General features: G+C 35.8%; 2 protein-coding genes across 5 annotated transcripts in view; both read left to right on the top strand.

The window, feature by feature from the left end:
• Positions 1-22,649, top strand: part of Fur2 (furin-like protease 2) — a 797,201-nt gene that overhangs the window by 259,371 nt on the left and 515,181 nt on the right. The window lies entirely within an intron of this gene.
• LOC142231277 (uncharacterized) lies at positions 9,974-15,313 on the top strand. The gene has a single exon (XM_075301892.1). The coding sequence runs from the start codon at positions 9,974-9,976 to the stop codon at positions 15,311-15,313; it is 5,340 nt and encodes a 1,779-aa protein (XP_075158007.1).

Raw genomic sequence — 22,649 nt, 5'->3', positions numbered from 1 at the left:
GAGAGGGTCGTATCAGCTTTAAGATATGGAAAGACCAAAAAAAATTAATTAAATAAAATAAAATAAACAAATATCGCAATTTTGGCAATTTTTTGTGTGGTTTGTTTTTTTTAAATTATTTTTTTTTACAGATTTCTCTTGGCACGTTATTAAGGAATTAACTTCAATAACCATGCTCACAATAGAAACATATTTTCACACAAAATATTTACTATATAATTTTGTGTATGAAAATGGATACAGAACACATATGTTTTGCAGATCGGTTGCAAAGCTTGTCATAAATTCGGGTGTAGAGTAGTTGTTGAATTCTAAAAGAAGACAAGACTGTTGTAACACTATCTCTTTCACGACTTCTTCTCATTTTAACAAAAAAATAAAAAAAAACTTTTTGGCGAAATTACTGCAACCTTCTTCTCAATGTAATGACTATGAGATATATAAAAAAAAAATTTAGCGAAATTCCATTTTTCCAAGTGAGACAGCAGTATTATATTTGCAATGCTGAATAGCAGAACTGAGGACACAAAGCAAATATTGTTAACGAAAAAAGTGTAAAATTTCATTAGCTAATGACAATTTTCATTAGCAAAGCAATAGTGTCGTGAACACAAGGACAACTAACTCAAAAGGTAAGCAAAAGGATGAACTTTGCAACAGAAACATTTCCAATGAAGGACAATTCATCGATAGCTGTCATTGGAAACTATTCATATGCCATGTGTTCAAATTAGTTTTTCGTTTGTTTTTGTGACATCAAATGTAAATGGAGAAAATTCTAACTAAAAAAAATTCTCTGCTGATATAAAAAACGTTAGAAAATATGAACTAGCTTTAAAAGGTTCAAAATGGTAGGATGGAGAAGGAACGTCTTTATTATCGTATCATTCGATACAAATGGAAATTTAATTACTCTTTTAATGTCGTTGTTTAAATAACTAAAATATTATTATTATATTACTGTACACTTTTAGTTGCCATATAATTTAATAAGATTTGTGTTTTTCTTTGCAGGTAATAATCCGGTATTCCCTTCGATTATGAGTGAGTAAAATCAAAAAAAAAAAAAATATTTTTTGTAAAAATTAAAAAATTAAAAAAAATTAAAACTAAATTTTATTTGCATACAACGTCCATATTAAAGTAAATTTAAAATTTTCTTTACATTCGATCAATATCGTTGTTATAGAAATTAGCAATTTAAATGATTACAAAAAAATCTTCTCTCATTCAAGGATAATTTAAGCAAAATATTTTCGATGAGAAATTTTTTCGGACCTCATCTTTAGCATTTGGTGTCAAAGACTCACTCGTATTAGAAGCAAGCAAGCAACATCGCAACCCCTACCTTCTGAATTAGTTTACCAATATAATTAAGACCATTATTAATTAAAGAGGAATTGCTATTTTATACCCTCCACCATAGGGTATATTAACTTTGACATTCCGTTTGTAACACATCGAAATAGTGGTCTATGACCCCATAAAGTATATACATTCTGGGTCGTAGTGAAATTCTGAGCCATCCGTCCGTCTGTCCGGCTTTCCGTCCGTTTGTCCGGCTGTCCGTCTGTGGAAATTACGCTAACTTCCGAACGAAACAAGCTATCGACTTCAAACTTGGCAAAAGTAGTTGCTATTGATGAAGGTCGGATGTTATTGAAAATAGGGCATATCGGACCACATTTACGTATAGCACCCCCTATAAACCGATCACCAGATTTGATCTCCGGAGCCTATTGGAGGAGTAACATTCATCCGATCCGGTCTCTAACAACCATGCAAAATTTGGTCCATATCGGTTCATAATTATATATAGGCCCCATATAAACCGCTTCCCAGATTTGACCTCCGGAGCCTCTTGGTGGAACAAAATTCATCCGATCCGGTTGAAATTTGGTTCATGGTGTTACTATATGCTATCTAATAACCATGCAAAAATTTATTTATATCGGTCCATAATTATATATAGGCCCCATATAAACCGATCTCCAGATTTGACCTCCAGAGCCCAATGGAGGGGCAAAATTCATTCGATCCGGTTGAAATTTGGTACGTGATGTAAGTATATAGCCTCTAGCAACTTCAAAAAATTGGTCCATATCAATTCATAGTTATATATAGCCCCCTTTTCAACCGATCCCCACACTGAAAAAAGCATACTCGGTTCCAAAGATTTTGTCTTTACTTTAAAAAATTTGGTATTGATTCCGAGCCAAAGAAGCGGAGAATACAAGTAAAGATACTTTTAAGACACAATTCTCTTTTAAATTTAGGTTTTTTTAAAATAAAGTTTTGAAAAACATGTCCTATATTTGAACGATTTTTTGCTTTGTAGTCAAGATGCAAAAAGACAACAAATTTAAAGACAATTTCATTAAATTTAAAGAATTTTTCTGAATTATTAAAGTCAAGTTGACCTTTGCCTATAAATTTTTTCTTTCATGTTAAGATATCCATTTTTAAGTCAAATCACTTAATTATAAGGACAATATGACTTCAGTGAAAAGTCTATCGACTTTTGGACAAGGAAAATAACTTTATTTTAGAGAAATGCGTCTTCTATGCTAAGCAAAATTTGTATTCGTATTTTAAAGACATGAAATCTTTGACCTCACGACAATATTTTTTTCAGTGCAGATTTGACCTGCGGAATCTCTCTTTGACCTGCGGAATCTCTTATATTATAAAATTATTTATGTATGTTTATACTCGACTCCACGTTCTTCTTTTGTTAGAGTTTTTGAATTCCTTCCAAATTTTAAAGTTTTGTACCAAAAACAAAATTGTTGTTTTTGCAATAAAAAATAATATTTTATACAAAAATCAGTCAATTTCGTTTATATCAAGCACTGTTGATGACTATAAATCTTTAATAACCCACATTTCGAAGTTTCATTATAAAAATTTACTATAAACAAGTAAGGAAAGTCTAAAGTCGGGCGGGCCGACTATATTATACCCTGCACCACTTTGTAGATCTAAATTTTCGATACCATATCACATCCGGCAAATGTGTTGGGTGCTGAACATATAAAGGTTTGTCCCAAATGCATACATTTAGATATCACTCGATCTGGACAGAATTTGATAGACTTCTCCGTTAATGCACTAGGGTGCAACACAATGATAGTAAAAAAATATGGGAAAGATTTAAATATGAAGCAATTTTAAGGAAACTTCACAAACTTTTATTTATGATTTATCGCTCGATATATATGTAGTAGAAGTAGAGGAAAATTGGAGTAGTTTTTACAATTTTTCGACTAAGCAGAGGCAATTTTAAAAGGGAAATGTTCGTATTTTGACCATTTTTGTCGAAATCAGAAAAACATATATATGGGAGCTATACCTAAATCTGAACCGATTTCAATCAAATTTGGCACGCATAGCAACAATGCTAATTCTACTCCCTGTGCAAAATTTCAACTGAATCGGAGTAAAAAATTGGCCTCTGTGGTCATATGAGTGTAAATCAGGCGAAAGCTATATATTGGAGCTATATCTAACTCTGAACCGATTTCGATCAAATTTGGCACACTTCACTACTAGTTGTACTGCTAGTGCAAAATTTCAATCAAATTGAGCCAAACCTCTGGCTTCTAGGACCATATTAGTCCATATCGGGCGAAAGATATATATGGGAGCTACATCTAAATCTGAACCGATTTCAACCAAATTTGGCACACATGACTACAATACTAATTGTACTCCATGTGCAAAATTTCAACCAAATTGGGCCTGAACTCTGGCTTCTGGGGCCACATAAGTCCATATCGCGCAAAAGATATATATGGGAGCTATATCTAAATCGGAACCGATTTCAATCAAATTTTGCATACATGGCTATACGACTAAGTGTTATGTTTGTACAAAATTTCAAGCAAATCGTTATAAAACTCTGGCTGCTGGGTCCATATAAGTGCATATCGGGCGAAAGATATATATGGAAGCTATATCTAAATCTGAACCGATTTCTTCCAAAATCAATAGGGTTCTATTCTGACCCAAAACAGGAACATGTGCCAAATTTGAAGTCGATTGGACTTAAACTGCGACCTAGACTTTGATCACAAAAATGTGTTCACAGACAGACGGACGGACGGACGGACGGACGGACGGACGGACAGACGGACATGGTTATATCGACTCAGGGAACCACCCCGAGCATTATTGCCGAAGACACCATGTGTCTATATCGTCTCCTTCTGGGTGTTACAAACATATGCACTAACTTATAATACCCTGTTCCACAGTGTGGCGCAGGGTATAAAAAAAGTGTTCGGTCAGAGCAGGGATTGAACCCACGACCCTTTGCATGCAAGGCAGACATGCTAACCACTGCTCCACGTGGCAACCAAATGTATGTTTCTGTTAAATAATGTTATGTTTGCATGGGCTCGTGGGCGCTGCAAACTATGCTATATAATTGTAACTTATAACGATAATTATCTGCTGGTGACCATAACAGCTACGTAGCCCAGTGGATAGTGTGTTGGCTTACAAACTGTATGGTCCTCGGTTCGATTCTCCGTGCAGGCGAAAGGTAAAATTTAAAAAATTTATAAAAGTGAATAATTTCTTCAACATTATTTGTATTACAGAAAAAGGTGCCAAGAATTAAAATATTTCGTGGAAGTGAAAATACCGAGTATGTTAGGGAATGAGCACAATCGTCTTTGGGAAAAATTCTTCCAAGCATATAATATTTTTGGACTCAAAATGCTTCCAAACATATAATATGTTCACATAAAACAAACATATCAATGTTTCGGCAGTATCCAATAATATATGTGCTTCCTGCAAAATATGTTTGGAACATATGTTAAAGAAGCGATTTTTTTTTGAGGGTGTAGAGGTTAAACAGTGCCGGAGATATCACCCCGCCCTGGGGAACTCCTTGTTTGAATCTACGGGGTTTTGATTTCTTGTCCCTGAATTCCACGTACGACTGGCGTCCACACATATAATTCACAACCCAATGCTTCGTTCCTGCCGGTAGGGACGTATTCTCGATGTCCTCAAATAGTGTGGCATGGTTGGCCGTATCGAATTCTTTCGATAGGTCAAGCGCCACCAGGACCGTTCTATGACACGGCTTGGGCTGATTAAGTCCCCTCTTGATATGTGTCGAAATGGCATGTAAGGCTGTCGTCGTACTGTGTACCTTACGGAATTCATGTTGATGATGGACAGCTAGAAAATTCTCCACAAGGCTGGGGAGGAGTAGTGCCTCAAGTGTCTTGGCTACTGGCGAGAGAAGGGATATCGGTCTGTACGATTCACTTTTATGAAAACTAGCCTTCCCGGCACTCGAAACTCGAGTGCATTGTAAGTCATTAACGGTGGGATAGAGGTCCTAGATGATACGGAACTCTAGCGAACTCTATATCATACAATTTATGTTAATTAGTTTTTAAAATAGTCTTCTCTGAATTCTGTAACTGATATTTTACATTGTTCTTCTATATTGTGTGCAAGTAAAGTTAATCGGAGTATGATATAAGTGGCGCACTATTTATACAAATGTACCCACACTTTTTTTAAAAGTTTTATAAAAAGTAGTGTTTTTTGATGTTACTCATTTAAGGTGGCAATAAAGGTCGAGTTCATCCGCTAAAATTGAGAACAAATCTGAAACAACAATAAGAAATTATAACTTTTTTGAAAAAAAATATTATAACTTGGTGGGGAATGCATAAATTTAAAAAGCATAAATTTAAAAAAATCAGTCCTCATTACTATCAGGCTAACAGATAATAAAATAATTGCAAATTTTTTCTTTAAAATGAATTATTAAAGAAAACTAACAGTGAAAAAGGCTTTTTTACTTTGATAATGTGAAATTAATACCCATCTTTATCGTAAAATTATAAAAAAAACTATTCGCATACACTAATTTGAAAACCATTTCCTTACTTTTAAACCAATAGTCTTTAAATGAAACAACAAAATGTTTTTTAATGTGAAAAACTAAAGGTTACTAAATAAAAGAGGCTCCTAAAGATACACACAGATTTTCTACACCCTCAAAAAAAATCGCTTCTTTAACATATGTTCCAAACATATTTTGCAGGAAGCACATATATTATTGCATACTGCCGAAACATTAATATGTTTGTTTTATGTGAACATATTATATGTTTGGAAGCATTTTGAGCCAAAAATATTATATGCTTGGAAGAATTTTTCCCAAACACGATTGTGCTCATTCCCTAATATACTCGTAATTTTCACTTCCACGAAATTTTTTAGTTATTGGAACCTTTCTCTGTAATACAAATAATGTTGAAGAAATTATTCACTTTTATAAATTTTTTAAATTTTACCTTTCGCCTGCACGGAGAATCGAACCGAGGACCATACAGTTTGTAAGCCAACACACTATCCACTGGGCTACGTAGCTGTTATAGTCACCAGTAGATAATTATCGTTTTAAGTTACATTTATATAGCATAGTTTGCAGCGCCCACGAGCCCATGCAAACATAACATTATTTAACAGAAACATACATTTGTTTGCCACGTGGAGCAGTGGTTAGCATGTCTGCCTTGCATGCAAAGGGTCGTGGGTTCAATCCCTGCTCCGACCGAACATTTTTTTTTTGTTTTTTTTTTTTTTTTTTTTTTTTAATTTACACATTTATATTTATACTATATTAATTTTTTTTAAATGAAACTTCGAAATGTGTGTTATTAAAGATTTATAGTCAGTAACAGTGCTTGATATAAACGAAATTGACTGATTTTTGGATAAAATATTATTTTTTATTGCAAAAATAACAATCTTGTAATAAAAAACTGTTTTTGTACAAAACTTTAAAATTTGGAAGGAATTCAAAAACTAACAAAAGAAGAACGTGGAGTCGAGTATAAACATACATACATAATTTTATAATATAAACATAAATTTATTTAGGAGTGAACAGTTTTTTACTAGCATTTAACACCATCGCTCTAAAATTCCTTTTATTTTTCTTTAATAATTCATTTTAAAGAAAATAAACTTTTTAAATTGTTTTAGCTGTAAAACTCGAACTTAATGCCCGCTTTTATATTTGATGGTGTCCGTCAACTCCTCGTGGACTAATTTTTAATAAAGAGGAACTAAAGTTTGTTTTTTTACATTTTACTGTGTAATTTTTCACTATTTCCTCCTTATTTCATTTTACTGTCCCAACTCTAAAAAGAGTATAGTGCCCTTTCGTTATTTTTATGAAGACCCCTGATTTCTTTTAACGAACCAAGAAAAAAAATTGTGCCCATAATGCCAAAATGATAAACAAAACATATGTCCACACATACATAAAATGCTGCTCTCAAGGCGAAAACATAAGCTGTTTGTTTTTCAAATGTCTATTCTCTTGGTTCAGAATGTATATTCTCTTTATTCAAATTAAATAATATTTAGACTTAAACATATCAAATTTTTGGCCTTATCATAAAACAGTTTTCCGAAACAACATACAAGCGGTTTCACAGAAATTGTTCTCTTTTGACTCTTTTGCTGTGTTATATTGATATCTTTCGTCAACTCTCCCGGTTTCCATCTCTATTTCTCTCTATACTCTCTCTGTCGCTTTGAATAAAATATCACAACATATGTATGTTTAGTCGAAATTTGTAAATTTATATATGTTTGTATTCACACATATGATTTTTATGAAACATTGATGCCCCAAACATAATATATTCTGTCTAGTTTTGGAATCTCTATAATATCATACTTGCAATTTGAAATATATTTTAACTCCAGATGTCGTTAAGAATACTTTCGTTAACTTTTGGATTGTATGAATTTTGTTACGATATTTACATTAGTTGGTAATACATCAATTGAATAAAAACTCACTTGCGATTCAACCACGAAACGACTCACTTGGTAAGACTTTTTTTCCTCCCTTGCTGGTCTAAGTACAATTGCAAACCATCCACTTTCTTCCTTTTCCTTTCATGTGGACCGAATTTGGAACATTGTTCGAGGTGATATTTCATCTGACCTATATCAGCTAATCGATTCTATTTTTTCTCCATTCTTTTGTGACTACTCAAGAAAAAAGTCCCACACGTTCATTATTTGGTCCTTCGAGCCGGATCTTGAGAGACAGTCCACATCACTAGTATTGGTCAAGGAATCATCTGCTCCTCATACTCTTGGATCATCTCGATTTCCAAATTATTCCAGGTTTGCTTTCCATTTTGTTCTCTGGTACGTACTTATGTAGCAACTAATTTAGTCTTATGCAAACGATTGATATCAATAGTGCGTGTGACCGGACGAAAAATATAAATTCGTGTCGTTATCGTTTCAAGAATCACAAATTGAGCTCAGAAAAGTGCGAGTCGCGAAGGTCTCTATGAATTTATGAATAATTTGTATAAAACATATATAATGTGCCAGTTTCAGTGGAAATATTCTCCGTAATTATATACAAAATTTCATAAAGCTCCATATAGTGTTCGCTAATATTTATAATTTTGGAGGAAATTTCGTGTTTTTTGAGGTATAATTCAAGTATAAAGTCAGGGGGCAATTTCTGTATCAAATGCAGTAAAAAGTTTGTAAGGAAAATTACCATAAACTGCCCCCATGAAACGTGAAATTTCTACATAACCTCAAAGTGTAAGATATTTAAAGAAAAAGAATAATAATATCATGTGGTGTTGAAAGAAGCAAATATACAAATATACATATATATGTCTTCTACCAATTTTCATTTCGTGGATTAACCGTTACTTTTCACATTGCGCCTTGCCTGAATAGTTATTGGTACGTACGTTCTACACTTTTTTCTCTTTGTCTATTCTATATTTCATATACCTTAGCGAGAGGGCTAACAAAGAAGATCACAAACAAAGTGTTATACTTCAAAGGCAATCTTCTCTTTCCTTTTTTTGATTGGCATATTTATTTCCAGTGTTCTCTTTGAATAATAGCTCCCTATACAAATATCTTGCTACGAGTACCACCATATATGCGAATAGACAGATTAATGTTGGATACTAACAAAATACTCAATCGAAATAAAATAGCCGAGTTTTTTTTGATGAGTACTTCCCACCACTCAATTTTTTTCCGAATTTTAGTTTTAAAATTGTTTTTTGTAATTTGTAATAGAAAATCATATTTCTCATATTTGGAGAAAGACTACATATTTTTTTGTTTTGAGAATAATACTCATCCGTAAATACAACAAATATATACTTGAAATATTCTCACGTTGGTAATCCTGCATTTGTTACACATATATTTGTGCCTGCCGACATTTTTTTTATCTGGCAAATATTTTATACTTTATACATATCGATAATCATTTATTGTTTTTGTGTACCTAACGGCTAGACCACTTTCCAAGGAGAATAAGAAGCAGCATTTACTCGTCATTGTCTTCCAATATTTTTTTTTTTTTACTCTTTATGTTCCATTCCATCATTTCCACTCGTTACATTTACTCGTTGCTGAATGCAAAATTATTGTAAACAAACAATTGGAAAGAATAATTTATTTTTTTTTTTTCACGAAATGAGACATATACATGGAATTGGCGAGTAGGAATTTCACTTTATCGGAAGAAACTTAGGAGATGTGGTGTACATATATACGCCCTCAAGTCATTATTTCATATGTCATTGGGGGACACTGAACAACGAAAGTATTCATAGGGTTGTTTTTTCTTTACTTTCCAATCCATATTTAGTTTGAAGCAATATTTGCTTTTTATATATGAAAGGGGACATTTACGTTCTTCCAGGAATTCTTGGCAAAGGTAAAAATTTTGTATGATTACACTTTTATGCGAATATAAGAGTTGTGTGCTACATCAGATCTTTGAACATCCTTCATCCAATTTCTCATTAATCGGTCTTATATCTTTCCCGGGTTGTGGATATTATACGATTCACTGCCACAACTCTACTTCGTCCCAAGTTTATCTGTATTATCCTAGTTGATCCCATATTGTTCGCAGGAGATAATGGCGTTGGATAGGTTCATCAGGGCTAATGATAAATTGGTCAAATTCGAGCAAGAGCTCACCGAACAGGTCATATCGGAATCGAGTGTGTTTGCTCTTGAAGTTCATCGAGACGAGTTGAAGGCCATATGGGTAACGATCAAGACATTGTACGAAAAGTGTATCGATGAGCTTGACGAGGAGGATGGAGTTGAGAATGGCGAAAAAACTAAAAAGATGCAGACTAGAACCCAAACTCGGACCGATAAACGAAAAGACGCGGATTCAGATTCCGAAACAGACTCCGATCAAGAGGGTTCTGAACTCGACAGCATAAACGCTAGATTCCATAAGTCTTATGACACATATGTGATGCTTGTTGCAAGGATAAGTTCCGATATTCACTCCAGATCTAGGACCGAAGTAACATCCCAGGTCACGTCCTCACGCAGTAGCTTCCATTTGCCTCCTTGTGACACCGAGTCCTTTAGGGGCGACTACCAGTCTTGGCCATCCTTTCGAGACATGTTCTCGGCTATATATATACGTAACTCGAGTCTTTCCAAAGTACAAAAACTGTTTCACCTACGTAACAAGACAAAAGGCGAAGCCTTCGACATTGTAAATAAGTGTCCTTTGACAAATGGCGGGTTTGACATCGCCTGGGCGAGTTTACAGGAAAGATTTGAAAACAAACGTCTACTTGTTCACAGCCAATTACGTATACTTTTTAATTTGTCACCAGTTGGTTTAGAATCTGGTGAAGAGATAAAATGTCTCCAACGTGACATAAATTCATGTATTTCCTCCTTAGAACTATATGACATTGATATATCGTCCTGGGATGCTATATTAGTATATATCTGTTCAACGAAGCTCCCTAGAACTACCTTGTCATTATGGGAACAATCGCTTCAAAATAAGAAGGATATTCCCAAATGGTCGGCTCTCAATGACTTTTTGTCCAACAGATTCCAAACATTGGAAACCGTTAGTGAAATCAATTCTCACCACAATTCGAGGAAGTCTGCCATATCACATTCCACCACAAAACCGTCAAACCCATCCGCTTCTAAAAAGATAAACAGCAACCATGCTCAAGTTTCTTCCAATCAAACAACCACAATATCCTGCAATCTGTGTCCATACGAGTCCCATCCTATTCGTAAATGCCCAAAATTTCTTTCAATGTCTGTCGACGAGAGATTATCATGCATTCGAGACCTTAACCTTTGCATAAATTGTTTTTCCCGAGGTCACTCGATTAAGAAGTGTAAGAGTTGGTATAATTGTTCCTTCTGTCGTAAAAGACATAACTCTCTTTTACATCGAGAACCCATAGCGCAGTCCAATGATACGACTCCTAATCTCACTAGCTCACTACAGTCCACACATTCCAATATTCAAGTAGAGTCTACTCATTCGGCTGAGCCATTTAATCAACCGTCCACCAATGTCCAATCTTGCTTCGCCGTACATGCTCAAAATGTTCTCTTGGGAACAGCTGTTGTTAAAATTAGACATTTGGGTTTGGAATATCTCGTACGAGCTTTAATTGACTCTGGTTCACAGGGAACTTTTGTTTCTCAGAAGATTTTTGATCTTCTTAAACTACCATTCCATCCGATAGAGGCCGAAATTTCGGGGTTAAATGGGGTTACCTCGGCAAACGCAAGGAAGCTTGCTTCATTTTCCATAAGCCCTCGATATGATTCCGATTTGGAGTTAAAGGTTAAGGCCTTAGTGGTTCCCGGGTTGTCTGGCAATCTTCCTACACGTTCGATCTCGCCACACATTTTAAAGAATTTCCCAAATTTACAATTGGCAGACCCAAAATTTTATGAAAGCTCCCGAATTGATCTTCTTATCGGAGCTGATGTTTTCAATCAAATTCTACTCGATAATATACGGCGTAATATTTGTGGCTCATTAATTGCTCAGGAGACGGTTTTCGGCTGGATAGTCACTGGACCTATCCAGAACAACACCAATGTATCCTCCTATTCCACCATAGTCTCATATTTTACTGAGACAACTCTGGAAAAACAGCTTAAGCGTTTTTGGGAGGTGGAAAATCTTCCGCAAAATCCTCTGCCATCCTCTGCCGACGAGTATTGCGAAAAGCTGTATTCAGATACTACTTCACGAGATTGTGATGGTAGATACATCGTGTCGCTTCCCTTTAAGGAGCCATTTTTAGATAAATCGATTCAATTGGGACAGTCAAGGGCTACTGCTTATGCACAATTCGTCAGAAACGAACATCGTTTGTTAAAAATTCCTGATCTTAAACACAAGTATGACACTGTTATCCAGGAATACTTGGATCTACGTCACATGGAAGCTGTTGCTTCTCCCCCGTTAGATGGGCATTCTGAAAACTACTATCTTCCCCACCATTCTGTTATGAAGCCAGAAAGTACCACGACTAAGGTCCGAGTGGTATTTAATGCGTCGTGTCCAACTTCTTCTGGCAAGTCCTTGAACGATATACTTTATCCAGGTCCTGTGCTCCAAAGGGACATAACTATACTTCTTTTGAAATGGCGTTTCTATCGTTATGTGTTTAGTGCCGACATCGAAAAGATGTATAGGCAGATAAAGGTGAACTCAAGGGACACTCCTTTTCAGCGTATTCTTTTTCGTTCGGATCCTTCGGGTCCAATCCATGACTACGAGCTTAAAACTGTTACGTTTGGTGTAAATGCGGCACCATTTCTAGCAATAAGGACATTGTTGCAACTAGCTGCCGATTCCAAAAGTAGATTTCCATTGGCAAGTGAGATAATTGAAAACGACATGTATGTCGACGATATCATTACTGGTGCCCATAACATGGATTCGGCTCTTGTTGCAAAAAAGCAACTGATTGCAGCACTTGACTCTGCTTGTTTTCCTCTTCGAAAATGGGCTTCAAATTCTACTGAAATCCTGAGTGACATGCCAAAACAACACTTGTTGAAGGAAGACTTTCTGAGTTTCGAGGATAGTAGCCAGACGAAAACATTGGGTGTGCGTTGGAACGCAAAATCTGATCGTTTCATATTTTCAACTAATGTATTATCCCATAGAGCTGAGTATACTAAGCGGCAGGTTCTAGCGGACATCGCTAAAATTTTCGACCCAGCTGGATGGCTGGCTCCCATAGTAATTCTTGCTAAGATACTGATGCGGAAAATATGGCTTTCTGGTGAAGGCTGGGATGAAAACATTTCACATGATTGTCTTCGAGATTGGAAAAAATTTCGTGACAGCTATTCCATGGTCGAGAGCATACAATTACCACGATGGGTTTCATACTCCCCCACATGCAAGATAGAGTTCCATGCGTTTTCCGATGCATCCGAAAATGCATACGCAACAGCTATATATGTTCGAGTTCTTTTGGAAAACAATTCAATATGTGTTAATTTGCTAGCCTCCAAATCTCGAGTTTCCCCTGTGAAAACCCTTTCTATTCCCAAACTCGAGCTTTGCGGAGCTACTCTTATGGCCGAAACAGTCGATTCCATTATTCCTTCTATGAAGATCCCTAATGCCGAAATTTACAAATGGACCGACTCGACCATTGTGCTTGCTTGGTTGCAAAGACCACCATGTCATTGGAAAGTGTTTGTAGCGAATCGAGTTTCTATTATAGCAAATAAAATCGGGACGGACAAATGGCTTCATATAAATACTGCTTATAATCCTGCGGATTTAGCCAGTCGTGGTGTCTATCCACAGGATCTTATTAATAATAGCTTGTGGTGGCATGGGCCAGAGTGGCTTCAAAAACCGGAAGATTGTTGGCCTTCTAACGCGAATTCTTTCCACGATACCGACCTCGAAAAGAAGCCTGTATGTGTACACATGACAGTTCTTCCAGATTCCGAAGACATTTTACAAAGATTTTCATCCTTCAATCGGGCAATCCGAGTTTTGTGTTATGTATATAGATTTATTCACAATACGAGTTCGAAGTATGTGTCCTGTAATCATCCCACAAGATCCTTGTCAACACAAGAGGTGTTAAAAGTGAAAAATTGTCTAATTATGCTTGCACAAAAGAAATTTTTTCCTAAGGAGTATCAGGCACTGTCACAAAAACGCGACGTACCAAAAACATCATCTATTCTGAATCTTAATCCATTCCTGGATAGTAATGGCTTAATCCGCTCATTGGGTAGACTCGTTTACTCCCCCTCTCTAGACTACGATGAGAAACACCCAATTATTTTGTCCTATCACTCCTATTTTACAAAGCTTTTGGTTCAATTTACGCATGTACATGTCTCCTTGCATGGGGGTAATCAAGAGGTTGTTAATCTTATCCGAATGCAGTATTGGGTACCCCGATTGAGGAACCTGGTGAAATCTGTAATCCATAGCTGCAAAATCTGTGTCCTTCACAAAAAGAAAACACTGTCCCAAATGATGGCCGCCTTGCCCCCAGAACGTACCACGTTTCATAGACCATTTTATTCTACTGGTATAGATTTTGCGGGCCCATTCGATATAAAAAGTTTTATTGGAAGAGGCTCCAGACTCACCAAAGGCTATGTCTGTCTCTTCGTGTGTTTCGCTACTAAGGCAATACACCTAGAACTGACTTCCTCCTTATCTACTCCTGTTTTTCTAGCGGCTTTCCAAAGATTTATTTCACGAAGGGGATGTCCTAGACACATATATTCCGATAATGGTACCAATTTTGTTGGTGCCTCGAAAGAAATTAGCAGGAATTTTCTTGAGGCTTCCCGTTCAGGAATAATTTCACAATTCATCCATCAAAATGTGTCCTGGCACTTTATTCCACCCGGTGCTCCACACATGGGCGGCTTATGGGAAGCCGGCGTTAAAAGTTTTAAGACACATTTCAAAAAAGTCTCTGGAGGTTTCAAGTATTCATTCGAAGAATTTTGTACTCTTTTGGCAAAAATTGAAGCTTGTCTAAACTCTAGACCGATTTCAACTATGTCTGAAAATCCAGGTGACTTAAATCCTCTCACTCCAGGACATTTTCTGACCGGAAATGCCATTCTAGCTCCACCAGAACCTATTTCAGACGATCGTCCAGAATCCATAGTAAATCGGTGGCAACGGGTGAAGGTCCTGCACCATCATTTTGTTCAGAGATGGAAATCTGAATATTTAAAGGAACTTCACAAAAGAAATAAGTGGAAGCAACCGGAGAAGAATATTGACATCGATTCTATTGTGGTAATCCGTGACGAAAATACATCTCCAAATGAATGGAGAATTGGGCGGGTCACACGGTTTTTTCCCGGAAAGGACAACCGCGTTCGAGTAGCTGAATTGTACACACAAAAGGGAGTTATAACGCGCCCTATTGTAAAACTCGTTATTCTTCCAACTCAATGACATTGTTTTTTGCTGTTTTATTTTTCAATTTATTTTCAGATTAAATAAGTTATATTTTCCATCCTTTTTTGAGAAAAAAAAAAAAAAACCAAAAAAAAAAAAAAAAATGCCTCGGATTATAACAAACCGTCCGGCCGATTCGAATCAAGCTCTCAATAGACGGCAACAGAAATCATTTCAGTGTCGGGTTTGCTCAAAACATCATCCATTGCGATTTTGCCATAAATTTTTATCACTGGATTCCAAAAAGAGGCAAAAGGTTGTAGAACGCTATAAATATTGCAAAAATTGTTTGGCTCATCGACATTCCCAAGCAAGATGTTTTTCTAAAACAGGATGCCACAAATGTCATCGCCCACACCACACACTACTACACCGAGACTCTGCATCATCTCATGAGAATGATCATATTGAAAACCTTTCAACAGAATCTGCCATAGCACCTAAGTTTCAAACACCGCTCATTACCATCTTACCAACTGCTACAGCAAAACTTGTTCACGATGGCCGCCTACATTCTATACGGCTTCTCATCGACACTGGCTCTTCTGTTAGCCGTATATCGAAAGAGGTCGTAACGAAATTCGGTATCGTAACTAATCGTCTTGGAGACTCCCTTATGTGTCAAGTGACTATACGCTCTCATTCAAATCGACAGTTTCGAATTACGGCTGTAATGCGTGTGGATAATCGCATAAGCATGAGAACACCTTCGAAATCTTTGCCAGGACCTTTAAAGGATAAGTTCGTTAATCTTGTACTAGCAGATCCTTGTTTTTCCGAAACTGGTGCTATTGAAATGATTTTGGGTGCCGACCTCTACCCTAAAGTTATGCTAGCTGGAATAATACCTAATATTGATGGAAATTTAATGGCCCAAAATTCAACACTAGGGTGGCTTATATCAGGCAACTGCCCATTGTAACTCAATATCGACTATTTGAAATATTTTTTGTAATATTTATGAAATTTTTTGAAGCAAATGATTTTTTTTTTTTTTTACAAACCTTATTAATTTAACTAATCATAGCTTACGAACGAACAAGAATGAAATTAATTACTATTATTATTACTTTTTTTTGATGGTACCCATCAAGGGGCCCGGAATGTCTAGTTTTGGAATCTCTATAATATCATACTTGCAATTTGAAATATATTTTAACTCCAGATGTCGTTAAGAATACTTTCGTTAACTTTTGGATTGTATGAATTTTGTTACGATATTTACATTAGTTGGTAATACATCAATTGAATAAAAACTCACTTGCGATTCAACCACGAAACGACTCACTTGGTAAGACTTTTTTTCCTCCCTTGCTGGTCTAAGTACAATTGCAAACCATCCACTTTCTTCCTTTTCCTTTCATGTGGACCGAATTTGGAACATTGTTCGAGGTGATATTTCATCTGACCTATATCAGCTAATCGATTCTATTTTTTCTCCATTCTTTTGTGACTACTCAAGAAAAAAGTCCCACACGTTCATATTCTAACATATTAACATAGATGTCCCAAACATTTAGTGTTAGTTTAGGAACATTACATGTTCGCACTTAAATATATTGTGGTTTAAAATCGTGCCCGAAACACATTTTGTTTATATCGGAACATATGAAAAACATATTTTTCTAACAGTGTATGTTAATTTTTTAATGTAATTTCCATATATTTTATTTTCGAAACCAAATTTTTAGTTAACTTAAAATTTAGGAGATTAGTATATATATTCAATATGGCTCGTGTACTGAAAGCATACCCTATTATTTCTATGCTTCATCTTACCTAAACAAACTTCTTTAAAGCGGCAGTGAATATTATTTTATTATTTCATAAACAGAACAAGTATATACGGCCGTAAGTTCGGCCAGGCCGAATCTTATGTACCCTCCACCATGGATTGCGTAGGAACTTCTACTAAAGGCTGTCATCCACAATCGAATTACTTGGGTTCCGATAACACTTGCCGATGGCAAGGTATCGTAAAACTTTTTAACACTGTCTTCTAAATTGTACGTTAGCCCATACGGGGTATATATTAAACAAAAAAGGCCGATTAAATACGTATATAATCTAGTTTGACAAAATTTTCTATAGAAATAAAAATTTGACAAAATTTTCTATAGAAATAAAAACTTGACAAAATTTTCTATAGAAAACAAATGTTGACAAAATTTTCTATGGAAGTAAAATGTTGACAATTTTGACAAAAATGTCTATAGAAATAAAATGTTGACAAAATTTTGTATAGAAATGAAATTTTGACAAAATTTTGTATAGAAATAAAATGTTGACAAAATTTTCTACAGAAATAAATTTTTTACAAAATTTTCTATAGAAATAAAATTTTGACAAACATTTCTATAGAAATAAACTTTTGACAAAACTTTCTATAGAAATGAAATTTTAACAAAACTTTCTATAGTAATAAAATTTGACAAAATTTTCTATGGAAATAAAGTTTTGGTAGATTACAAAATTTTCTATAGAAATAAAATTTTGACAAAATTTTCTATGGAAATAAAATTTTGACAAACATTTGTATAGAAATAAACTTTTGACAAAACTTTCTATAGAAATGAAATTTTGACAAAACTTTCTATAGTAATAAAATTTTAAAAAATTTTCTATGGAAATAAAGTTTTGGTAGATTATTTTTGGCGATATGGACCAATTTTTGTGTAATAAGTCATCGGCTATATATAACTAAAGACCGATATGGACCAATTTTTACATGGCTGTTAGAGGCCATAGATTGACAAAATGTACCAAATTTCAACCGTATCGGATGACTTTTGCTCCTCCAAGAGGTTCCGGACGTCAAATCTGGGGACGGTTTATATGGGAACTATATATAATTATGGACCGATATGGACCAATTTTTGCATGGTTGTTAGAGACCATATACTAACACCATGTACCAAATTTCAACTGGATCGGATGAATTTTGCTCTTCCAAGAGGTTCCGGAGGTCAAATCGGGGGATCGGTTTATATGGGGGCTATATATAATTATGGACCGATATGGACCAATTTTTGCATGGTTATTAGAGGCCGTAAACTAACATCAGGTACCAAATTTTAACCGGATCGGATGAATTTTGCCCCTCCAAGAGGCTCCGGAGGTCAAATCTGGGGATCGGTTTATATGGGGGCTATATATAATTATGGACCGATATGGACCAATTTTTGCATGGTTGTTAAAACCCGTATACTAAGACCACGTACTAAATTTCAACCGGATCGGATGAATTTTGCTCCTCCAAGAGGCTCCGGTGGTCAAATCTGGGGATCGGTTTATATGGGGGCTATATATAATTATGGACCGATATGGACCAATTTTTGCATGGTTATTAGAGGCCGTAAACTAACATCAGGTACCAAATTTCAACCGGATCGGATGAATTTTGCCCCTCCAAGAGGCTCCGGAGGTCAAATCTGGGGATCGGTTTATATGGGGGCTATATATAATTATGGACCGATATGGACCAATTTTTGCATGGTTGTTAAAAACCCTATACTAAGACCATGTACTAAAGTTCAACCGGATCGGATAAATTTTGCTCCTCCAAGAGGCTCCGGTGGTCAAATCTGGGGATCGGTTTATATGGGGGCTATATATAATTATGGACCGATATGGACCAATTTTTGCATGGTTGTTAGAGGCCGTATACTAACATCAGGTACCAAATTTCAACCGGATCGGATGAATTTTGCTCCTCCAAAAGTCTCCGGAGGTCAAATCTGGGGATCGGTTTATATGGGGGCTATATATAATTATGGACCGATATGGACCAATTTTTGTATGGTTGTTAAAAACCGTATACTTAGACCACGTACTAAATTTCAACCGGATCGGATGAATTTTGCTCCTCCAAGAGGCTCCGGTGGTCAAATCTGGGGATCGGTTTATATGGGGGCTATATATAATTATGGACCGATATGGACCAATTTTTGCATGGTTGTTAGAGACCGTATACTAAGACCACGTACCAAATTTCAACCGGATCGGATGAATTTTACTGCTCCGGGAGGCTCCCCAAGCCAAATTTGGGGATCGGTTTATATGGGGGCTATACGTAAACGTGGTCCGATATGGCCCATTTTCAATACCATCCAACCTACATCAATAACAACTACTTGTGCCAAGTTTCAAGTCGATAGCTTGTTTCGTTCGGAAGTTAGCGTGATTTCCACAGACGGACGGACAGCCGGACAGACGGACAGACGGACGGACGGACAGACGGACAGACGGACAGACGGACGGACGGACGGACATGCTTAGATCGACTCAGAATTTCACCACGACCCAGAATATATATACTTTATGGGGTCTTAGAGCAATATTTCGATGTGTTACAAACGGAATGACAAAGTTAATATACCCCCATCCTATGGTGGAGGGTATAAAAATATAATGTCCCTTAAACTTTCAAAATGTTGACATTTATAGCAATATTACTTATTTAATTATTTTAAAGATCGTCTTCTATTTCAGTAAAAGATACCCATATTTCAAACAAGTCTTTGCAATGAACTTTATTGACATAGTTATTGCTATTTATATTATAAGCATATTAATTACAACTTTATGCGGCATTGCGTAAAAACTTAAATCAATTGCGATTGTTTCATGACTATGAATTTCATTACTAATGGAAATATTCGCTAATAAATTCTCTTATTGCAACTTTTATTGCAAAAATACTAATTATAAATAATTCTATCTATATTTCTAAATTTTACTCACAAAACAAAATTTTCCAATGAAAACTTTGGCTTGTTTGTAAACTTTGGTTTTCTGTATAATTTCATCATTAAATTGGCAAATATCTACGGATGAAAAATGACTCTCGCAGTTGGAATTATTCTACTGAGAAAAAAGGATGCTGGGGTAGTTCAACTACGTTTCATGAATTCGTTGTTTTTTTTTTTTGTTTTTGGTTTTGTTTGCTCACATTTCAGCATACTTTGGCCAAAAGAAAGTAATGCAATTTGTACCATAAACAACAAGAACAACAACAATGGTAATAATAATAACGTAAACTATAAACTTTATTTTACTATGATTTGAAAAATAACCTAGTTCAAGGCTTGTAGTGCTAGCTAGAAGAGAGAAGATTCCAAAGAGAGAACGTATAAAACTCAACAGGGGCGGAACTTAAATTTCCCTTATCGCAAATAGGAGATAGAAGTTTGAAACTGTAGTTCGAAACAAGTATATACGGCCGTAAGTTCGGCCAGGCCGAAGCTTATGTACCCTCCACCATGGATTGCGTAGAAACTTCTACTGAAGCCGATGGAAAGGTATCTTAAAACGTCCTAACACCGTAATATATACGATTAAATACGTATATAATTAAGTTTAAAGTTTCTATAGAAATAAAATTTTGACAAAATTTTCTATAGAAATAAAATTTGGAAAAAATTTTCGATAGAAATAAAATTTTGACAAAATTTTCGATAGAAATAAAATTTTGACAAAATTTTCTATAGAAAAAAAAAATTGACAAAATTTTCTATAGAAATAAAATTTTGTCAAAATTTTCTATAGAAACAAAATTTTGACAAAATTTTCTATAGAAATAAAATTTTGACAAAATTTTCTATAGAAATAACATTTTGACAATGTTTTCTATAAAAATAAAATTTTGGTAGATTATTTTTGGCTCGAGTGGCCACCATGATTATGAACCGATATGGACCAATTTTTGTGTGCTTGGGGATCGGCTATATATAACTATAGACCGATGTGGACCAATTTTGGCATGGTTATTAGCGGCCTTATACTAACACCACGTTGCAAATTTCAACCGGATCGGATGAATTTTGCTAATCCAAGAGGCTCCGGAGATCAAATCTGGGGAACGGTTTATATGGGGGCTATATATTTATGGACCGATATAAACCAATTCTTGCGTGTTTGTTAGAGACCACATTCTAACACCATGTTCCAAATTTCCACCGGATCGGATGAATTTTGCTCCTCCAAGAGGCTCCGGAGGACAAATCGGGGGACCGGTATATATGGGAGCTATATATAATTATAGACCGATTTGGACCAATTTTTGCATGGTCATTAGAGACCCTATACTAACACCATGTACCAAATTTCAGCCGGATAGGATGAAATTTGCTTCTCTTAGAGCAATCGCAAGCCAAATTTGGGGGTCCGTTTTTATGGGGGCTATACGTAAAAGTGGACCGATATGGACAAATTTTTGCATGGTTGTTTTAGACCATGTATCAAATTTCTGCCGGATCGGATGAAATTTGCTTCTTTTAGAACAATCGCAAGCAAAATTTGGGGGTCCGTTTATATGGGGGCTATACGTAAAAGTGAACCGATATGGACCAATTTTTGCATGGTTATTATACCCTCCACCATAAGATGGGGGTATATTAACTTTCATTCCGTTTGTAACACATCGACATATTGCTCTAAGACCCCATAAAGTATATATTCTGGGTCGTGGTGAAATTCGAGTCGATCTAAACATGTCCGTCCGTCCGTCTGTTGAAATCACGCTAACTTCGGAAAGAAACAAGCTATCGACTTGAAACTTCACATAAGTAGTTACTATTGATATAGGTCGGATAGTATCGCAAATGGGCCATATCGGTCCACTTTTACGTATAGCCCCCATCTAAACCCTCGCCCAGATTTGGCTTGCAGAGCCTCTTGGAGGAGCAAAATTCATCCGATCCGGTTGAAATTTGGTACATGGTGTTAGTATATGGTCTCTAACAACCATGCAAAAATTGGTTCGTATCGGTCCATAATTATATATAGCCCCCATATAAACCGATCCCCAGCGTTGGCTTTCGGATCCTCTAAGAAAAGCAAATTTCATCCGATCCGGCTCAAATTTGGTACATTGTGTTAGTATATGGTCTCTATCAACCATGCAAAAATTGGTCCATATCGGTCTATGTATATAACCCACATATAAACCGATCCCCAGATTTGACCTCCGGGGCCTCATCCTAGCCGGTTGAAATTTGGTAAGTGGTCTAAGTATTTGGTCTTTAAAAAACCATTGAAAAATTCGTCCATAATTATATATAGCCCCCATATAAACCGATCCCCAGATTTGACCTCCGGAGCCTATTGGAGGAGCAAAACTCATCCGATCCGGTTAAAATTTGGAATGTGGTTTTAGTATATGGTCTTTAACAACCGTGCAAAAATTTATCCATATCGGTCCATAATTATATAACCCCCATATAAACCGACCCCCCAGATTTGACCTCCGGAGCCTCTTAGAGTAGTAAATTTCATCCGAGCCGTTTGAAATTTGGTAAGTGGTCCAAGTATTTAGTCTTTAAAAACCATGCAA

The sequence above is a fragment of the Haematobia irritans genome, chromosome 3, assembly GCF_050003625.1.
Source record: "Haematobia irritans isolate KBUSLIRL chromosome 3, ASM5000362v1, whole genome shotgun sequence".
Taxonomy (NCBI): domain Eukaryota; kingdom Metazoa; phylum Arthropoda; class Insecta; order Diptera; family Muscidae; genus Haematobia; species Haematobia irritans.
The sequence above is the reverse complement of the archived record's forward strand: the minus strand, read 5'-3'. Positions and strand labels throughout refer to the sequence as shown.

Excerpts from the sequence above, each read along its gene's own strand:
- LOC142231277 (XM_075301892.1), top strand. The coding sequence starts at position 9,974 with ATGGCGTTGGATAGGTTCATCAGGGCTAATGATAAATTGGTCAAATTC.